Source organism: Moschus berezovskii, chromosome X (genome assembly GCF_049115385.1).
Source record: "Moschus berezovskii isolate FMDL1 chromosome X, NW_MosBer_1.0, whole genome shotgun sequence".
Classification (NCBI taxonomy): domain Eukaryota; kingdom Metazoa; phylum Chordata; class Mammalia; order Artiodactyla; family Moschidae; genus Moschus; species Moschus berezovskii.
In genome coordinates this window covers 15,959,541-15,967,610 of record NC_142488.1, presented here as the reverse complement: position 1 = coordinate 15,967,610, position 8,070 = coordinate 15,959,541, and the positions used below count along the sequence as shown (strand labels likewise).

Here is an 8,070-nt window from a genome sequence, read left to right as displayed (position 1 = left end):
TTTTGACTTACAGAAAAATTTTCATTTGTGTGTGTGTGCACGCTTAAATACTTTTGCTCACCATCAACTAAGGTCTTTTCCTATGTGCCTCTGTGTACATACACACACTGCCAGTCAGATAAGTAACACCTTGGAATGTGCTAAGAGAAATCCATAGTCATTAAAGCTTTGACGACAGCTACAGTGCAGAACTTTCCTAGTCCTCTGTTTTTAGAGGTTAAAAAAAAAGTCCTAACATGTCTGGCTCATAAAACTTGTTTTCTGTCCCCAGCCAGAGTGACTGGGGCACCAGCCCTTTTTTCTTAAGTCATACAATAATGAAACTACCTTTTAAGGCACAACAGTATCTACAACTGTCTTTGGATTTGATAGACATTAAGGTCACACAGGCAACAAAATACACAGAAGCTGTTAAATTTATCATACATATTTACTTAATCTATACAGAATTGAATAGATAAAATCAGATTCACATTAGTGAAAAATCTCTACAAAATGTCTTTGAAAAGCAAAACAAGACTGCCTCTTAAACAATTCGTATCCTCATGAAAGACGTGGGCTGTAAAAATAAAGCAGTGTGTTTAGCACAAACTAGAAGATATCTGCATCATTTTTTCACAGTTATTTCCATCTACAGTCTGAAAGAGGTAGATTTTTCTGCAACACCTGAGAATTGAATTGATAACCAGGTGTAATAAAGGCAGTTGCATACATAACTAAAAAATACTGGTCTCAAGACCAAGAAATGTACTCCTACAAGTCTGAGGATGAAATGGTCCATTATCTAAGACCCAAGTTTTCTCTATTCCTTGGAGTCTCCTGCCACTATAAATAATGCATATCAAGATTCCATGATGGTGCAACAAATGCAGTTGAAGCAAATTTTGACATTTACTCTTTCCTGGGCCAGCCTTAGTAGCATCTGTGTTCTAGAATGTGGTAGAAATGGAGCATGCTACAAAGCCACAATGCTGGGCTGGCGAGGTGATTGCCTTAGGAGCGTGTCCTTCTCAGAGGGTCCCATTTGTATTTATTCACAGGGTAATGAGAGGAAAGATTCTGAAAGGATACCAAATGCACCCCAGACAGAATCCATGTCCTTTAAACACCATGAGAGCATCTAGCTAAAAATACATAGCAAGCCAAAAGCAGCAGGCCAAGTACTCACGTCGCTTTATAAAGCCCTTGAGAATATGCAACAGGGCCGAGCTTTATGGTCTTCCACACAGGACAAGCACCACAAAGAAACGCGGCGGGCTACACAAATGGTTTAAGACAGCAAGAGCTGCACATCCGGCAGAGCGCTTGCGAAATGGGATCATTAGTACGAATTTTACAGTAGAGTATATTTCTGATGTATACCTCCATTTCCTCTCAGGGAAATGAGTCCAATATTTCATTTAGTAGCCAGAGGTGATATTTATAAAAGGCTGTGGGAGAAAGATGTTTGTTTTTGCTTCCGACTTATTTTGACAGTAATTAGATAACTTAGTGGGTTTCTTTTCCTCCACTGTCTGGCCCTTTGATTAACATGACCAATGGTGGAAGCTTAGACGTAATCCTCCACTCCAGGCACTGTTGCCAACAATTTTCAATTCTTTCAACCCAGTTTAGACCGTGAATGTGACAGGACAAATAAAACTTTAACAAAGAGAAAGACCCTTCTAACTGGACAGAAGAGTTTGTTCAGTCCAGTAAGCAATTCAAGAAGTGTCAGTTTGATAGTTTTGCTCAGTGGAATGTGCTAACATCAGTTCTAGTAGAACCTTTTTATTTCATAAAGTATTTCAATACAAATTATACCAGGGACAAAGTCAAACTCTTGTCAGTGCAGCCTGGTTAATGATGTGTATAAACTCGACCACATTTGACATTGTGAAGAACAAAGGAAAATTATTATATTAAAGAGCAAATCCAAAAGTGATGTGCTGCATTTCTTAAGTCCCCCATTCCAAGTGTAGACACCGTGATAATACTGCTTTGTTTTTCCATAAAAAAGAATAAAAACTAAGAACAGGGTGAGAAACAGACTGAAAGCATAAGTAATAAATAGATCCTGGCTACTTAGCTCTCTGCCACATTTAAGTTAAAAACGCTGGTTCCAGTCTTTCTGTTTTAGACATGAAATAAAATCAGTTTCAGCTAGCATGATCATAATTAAAATTCCCTTTTAAAAACCCTGGAGAACTGTGCTGGTTGGACTCAGAATAGTTGGACACCAACTTTCAAGTAGCCAGAAAGTAGTGGAGGGACTTCTGCTTAAAGAAAGCTACACAATGATTTTACCCTCATTGTCTTAAACTGACAAAGGACTGTCAGTGGCAGTTCTCCATGGGAAGTGGAGGATGTGCACCCAAAATCCCAACTGAAAAGCAAACCACCAGGCTCCCCACACTGTAGGCTTTCAGGTGGTCCAACCTGGTGCTTCTAACCTGAAAACAGTGATGGGACTATTTTTTAGTCACATAAACATTAAGCCTGTTTCCCCAATGATTAGCCTATATATACTACTTTGTTTAAATTATACCTCTGTGTACATATTCTGCCAAAACAGAAATTCTAGGCTTGTGGATATCTCAATTTGTCAACTGATATATCAAAAAGCTAATTTGAATCAAATATGCTGTGCTTGTTTCTGACCCAAGCCTTCAGTTTTATTGGCATTTAGATGGACAGGGAGGCCTTGCATGCTGCAGTCCATGGGGTCGCAAAGAGTCGGACACGACTGAGCAACTGAACTGAACTGAATCATCTTAATTTTCCTTTTTTTTTTTTTGAGTTATATTCACCGGGGGGGTGGTGGTGGTGGATATTTAAATGAATATTGTTTTCACATCAAGGAGTTCACTGGCGATCCAGTGGTTAGGACACGGTGCCTTCATTGCCGAGGGTACGAGTTCAATCCCTGGTTGGGGAACTAAGATCCCACAGGCCACAAAGCACAGCCAAAAAAAGAAGGAGAAAAGGAACCATTATCAGAATAAAGTTCCCTTGTAATGTTCAGCCCTGGTGAATGAAATTTAATTCAGACAAAATTGTGTGCAAGGAGCAAGGGAGAGGGCAAAGGCAATGAGCACATGCGTTCTGATGACGGGGAGCGAGGCAGATGTGCAACACAGCGGAGGGAAATGAAGAGTGAAACCATCCAAACCTGCCAAGCAGCCTCCTGCGCCACCTAAGTCCAGTAGTTCTAAGAAAATACAGATATGGTAGAAAAAGTAAGAAAATTTTCACCACAAAACCAAGTTACTACTAACAGAGGAAGTTATACACAAAATAGAGCTCTCGATACAGTGATCATACTTGGTCTCAGTCAACTGACTCGATGCCGGGCCCGGCTCCCAGGGACCCGGCCTCAGAGATAACCCGGGCGGCACTTTGCCAGGTGGCACCGGACTCCCCGGGAGAAGCTGAGGTGGCGCAGGGCTGGGCCCCGGGTGGCGCTGGGCCCCCGCCTGCCGCCCTCCCGGACACCTGCTCCTTCAGCACCTCCACCTTCTCGTTAAGCTCGTTCCTCTCTGTCTGCAGAGCCCGGCACAGCTTCTCCAGCCGTTCCAGTTTTATTTGAAAGGCCTTGTACTCTTTATCTCGGACAGTTTTCTATAAAGAGGAGAAAAGGCAGGGTTTATGTAACCTAACTGAATATGAATTACATTACTGGAACAACAAATAAAGTCTTTTGAGCCACTTGTTGGGTCACCTAAACATGTTCAATTTCTTCAAACACTTCCTAACGTCCAGCTAGCTGCATTCTGCACACTTAACTATCCGTTCCGTTCCGCTCAGTCATGTCCGACTCTATGCGACCCCGTGGACTGTAGCCTAACAGGCTTCTCTGTCCATGGGATTCTCCAGGCAAGAATACTGGAGTGGGTTACCGTTTCCTTCTCCAGGGGATCTTCCCGACCCAGGGATCGAACCCGGGTCTCCCGCATTGGAGGCAGATGCTTTAACCTCTGAGCCACCAGGGAAGCACACTTAACTATGGACACCAGTTAACGTGTTTCTGATGTGACAAAATGAAAATCTGTCATTTTTCTTAAAAAGAAGCAAAGTTAAAAAAAAAAAAAAAGTCTACCTTTAATAGCATTCTGTACTGGTAAGTTAATAAGGAAATTCAAGATACCACCAAAGACTAGTAGATAAAATAAGGGCTTGCTTAAAAACAGAAGAATTCATTTCCACATGTATTTCTCTCATTTTACCAATCCTCAGATGAGAACAAGATTCAAGGTATGTTATTTAGTGTTTGCAAACCTCAGCTTTGTAAGACTGGCAGAAAGTACTACGCTGCTTTTTTGTAAGGACTTAAGGTAGAGACAGGCACCCGAGTTGGTGGCCTGTGCTCCCACTGGGAAACCTGATCCAGTCAGGTGGGAGCCTGGCGAAAGGCAGTTTCCCCGACCCCCACCCCCACACCAAGTCAATCCAACTTGCTGGAACCCAACAACTCAGGTCTTACAAGCTGGGGATCCCAGCAGGCTGATGGTAGGAAACCCAACACCTCACTCAGGGTCCTACCTACAGCCTAACTCCTGACGGGACAGAGCACTCAGCACCACCCCTCTCTGCCCCAGCTCTGGCCAGTCCTCAACTGTGACAGCAGTGTCACAAGGTAGTGTGCTTCCCTAACCTCAACTAAGATCACACCCTCGTCGCGGGAAACCACCTCACCTCTTCAGCCATTTGCAGAAGTGCTTTGTTATTGTTTTCCCACTTGGTCCGCCAAATGATTGTTTCTTTTTCCAGTTTTTTTATTTTCTTTGTCATCTGTGAATTGACACAATTGCAAATTTAAATTCGAAGTTCCGTTTCTTATCTCTCCAGCCAACCCCAAGCCCTGACCGGTCCTCCCTGCCCCCATCATCCCCCTGCCCACCCCAGAGTACCGCTGGACGCAGTGCCGGGGGTGGGTAGAGCTCATCTCTCCAACTCCCAGGGTGGCGGTGGCCAAAGCGGGGTTCATACAGTGAGAAAAACACATCTCAGCTCCTCATTTTTCAGAGGCAGTGACACCTGGTGGAAGTTGCCCGCCAGCACACTGAGTGCTCGCTTGGGCCAAGAGCAGCCATCCTCCTTCCCAAGTTGTACCAAAAACATCTGTTCCTGAATTTTCTGTGCATTAACAACTTCATGTGATTCTTGGAAGGAATGAGGTTCCCCCTCCTCCCCAAGATGGAGAACTCGCCTCCGTCCCAACCTAGAGGCTGCAGCCATCTGGGAACCAGAAGCAGCAGAGGGGACCGGGGACCAGGGGAAAGTCATTAACCAGCTTCCTTAATACGATTACGACTCACCACTTCAGGTTTTACTAAAGAATAAAATGGATCCAAAAATAAGAGGAATGTTCTTAACCAACACCGCCAGAGCCCAGTTTTCAGAAATTCAGGACGAGATTTCACTCTGGCGCCAACGAGCTGGCACAAGGACAACCACCCGCCCACCCCACCCCCCCACTGCTCCCATGCCTCTGGCCACAGTCTCTGGGTTCCCCTGATCCCTGAAGGGGGTCACCAGAGCCGTTGCCCCCGCCAAGCATTGCCTGAAATACTCCACTTTATGAAGGGCGAGCATTTTTGTTATTTGTAAGGAGGAATGCACAGAAAGGGTACACAACTCGCCTCCAGTCACATAGTGCGGCCCTTCAGCCCAGGGCCATGGCGCTGCCACCACCATCTCCCCCTATGCTTCCATCCCTAGAAGCCCCTGGTGGAAGGATGCACGCATGGGCACAGGTGTAGACACTGGTTCTGAGTTTAATATCCAGGATACAGCTCTCCTTACTGTAGGCAGGAAAAGGAACCAGAGCCCCAAAAATCACTCTGGTGGAGGGAGAAAGAATTCAGTGGGAGTATGAAAGAAAAAAAGAAAGCTAAAAAGGTAGAAATACAAATGATTATCAACCAACCAAAATACGTAGTTAGCGTTCTGAGCTTGGCTTGTCATTAAATAATTTAATCTTCAAGGACACCATGCTTTGTGAAAAGGATTGGGGGAGGGTTGGGGGGTATCACCTGAAGCCATTAAAACAGACACAAGAAACAAAAAATAAACCACTTTATTGCTAACAACAAATTGTATTTAATAGGAGTTAACTTTAGTAGCCTAGAGAGCACTAGTGACGTGTGGCACTGCTGAGGGCAAAGTGACAAACTCTGCCGCCCCTGGGGGTCAGAAGAGATGGAGAGCACCACAAAACAGGACTACAGCCAAGCCACGAGCATGCTGAGAACAGCTCATTCCATGAATCCCGTTAGGCAACCACTCCACTTAAAATAGGCAAATACCTTTTCCATTTCCTGCCGGAAGGTTGTAAACAGTTCATTGCTTTTTGCCATGGTAGTCTGGAATTCTTCAAACTTATCCATATAAAGAGAAAGCTACAGAAAACAAGAATGAAAAATTTAGACTTTTAGGTAAATGATTGAAAATCTCAGACTTTCAAAAAGAACATAACATGGTTAAACATTAGTTACCTGTTCTAAGTGACAGAAATAAGAATAGATGCACACCCAATCCTCAATCCCAGACATCAATGGCTGCAGTTCTAAGAACCTACCGAAATGCACTGAAACTTAGGTTATATTGATCTCACCATCTTTAGATTTAAGTATTTAAAATATATAAATATTAGCTCCATTCCACCAATAAAAACTGAAGGATATAGAACAGCTTTTAAATTTCATACAACAAATCCTTTATGAAATACCTCCTTTCCTTATATTTGAAAAACTGATCCTTGGAAAAAGATCATTCTTTTGGAATACCACCTGCATAGTTCTTAGCTTGATATCAGAGATATCTCTTTTTTAACGTAGGCAAGAAAATGAAACAGAAACTAAAGAACTGGTTTGGTTGGGGGAGAAAGAATTCAGTGGGAGTATAGTTAAGAGAAAAAAAAGATAAAAGAGGTAGAAACATCAATATTTCTTTTAACTCCCACCCTGAAGGAATTTTTATTCTAGCTGGGAAAATAACACCAACTGACAAGGCAAGCAAAATGTGGAACACAAGTCACCTTTTCCTCCTACAGGACAGGAATTCACAGAAGCCGGGGTTGGAGAAGCCACCGGAAGGGTCAGAAAAAAACTGCTGCTTGTGGCTGAGGCCAGAGCTAGGTCTCAAGGGCAGGCTGAATTTTTTCATTTCAGACAAGGAAGGAACCCTAAGAGTCCACCTAATGTAATTGCATTAGTTTAGGATGAGTAAACAGGCCCAGAGGAATGAAGTGCTTTGCTCAAGATCACACAATACATACAAAGAAAGCAGAAGAGAATAAAAGACCACCAGAGGCCAAGAAACAGTATCAGCAACGCCTTTCCACCTTCAGCAGTGCTGTGTTCCTAGCATCAGAGAGAAGCCGTGACCAGGGAGGGGAGGGGGCGATGTTCCGAACAGAGCAGGGAGGCTGGTAGCAAGACAGAAGCCAGCTCTGCTGGCTGAGGAGATGCAGGCCGAAAGCAATGCTGCCAGTGGCACCAGGCCAGAGGAGGTGATGATAAGACAGCCACAGCGTGCCCGTGGAAGGGTGATGCCAAGGGCCAGGACAAATAGAAATTTCAGGGCCAAGAGGAGAGCACAGAGGATTTCCACACAGAGCAGCTCATAGAGGGGCGCACGGTGACAGAGTCTCTGGGCTGCTGGCCTGGGGTCGGGAACGGCGATGAGGCTCAGGTGGGTGGACAGAGCAGTCCTGGCACTTGAGGGAGGTTCTTGCAATGGTCTGTTTTTATCAAATACAGAACATCCAGGTGTACTGTCCCATCAAAGTTCAATGCTGCCCCCCTCTGGGTAATCAGTATGTGACAACTACCATCTTGGACGTAGGGGCCTAGATTACAAAACAGTGGTCAAAACACACCAATAAGACAGAGTTCATCAACAAAGCCTGGAGGCGGGCATGGCAAACAAGAACAAAGGACAAGACTGCCTCTTGGGAAGGGCCGCACATTTAGGGAGCAGGAAAGGAAGAGATGGCAGCAGAGGAAACAGTAATGATCAGATAACATTGCTCAGGACAATGCCATCACAAACCAGAGAAGCTGCACTCCGAAGAGTACAACAGAACTT

At 44.3% G+C, this 8,070-nt stretch overlaps 1 protein-coding gene across 5 annotated transcripts in view; it reads right to left on the bottom strand.

Moving 5' to 3' along the window:
- Positions 1–411: 411 nt before the first annotated feature.
- TXLNG (taxilin gamma) overlaps positions 412–8,070 on the bottom strand; it is a 46,111-nt gene continuing 38,452 nt past the window's right edge. For all 5 annotated transcript variants that reach the window (XM_055437917.2, XM_088834055.1, XM_055437918.2 and 2 more), the window contains 3 exons: positions 6,288–6,380; positions 4,675–4,770; positions 412–3,600 (listed from right to left, as the gene is read on the bottom strand). In XM_055437917.2, the coding sequence (XP_055293892.2) occupies positions 3,310–3,600; positions 4,675–4,770; positions 6,288–6,380 (480 nt within the window). In that variant the 3' untranslated portion in view covers positions 412–3,309. The remainder of the gene's footprint in view (positions 3,601–4,674; positions 4,771–6,287; positions 6,381–8,070) is intronic.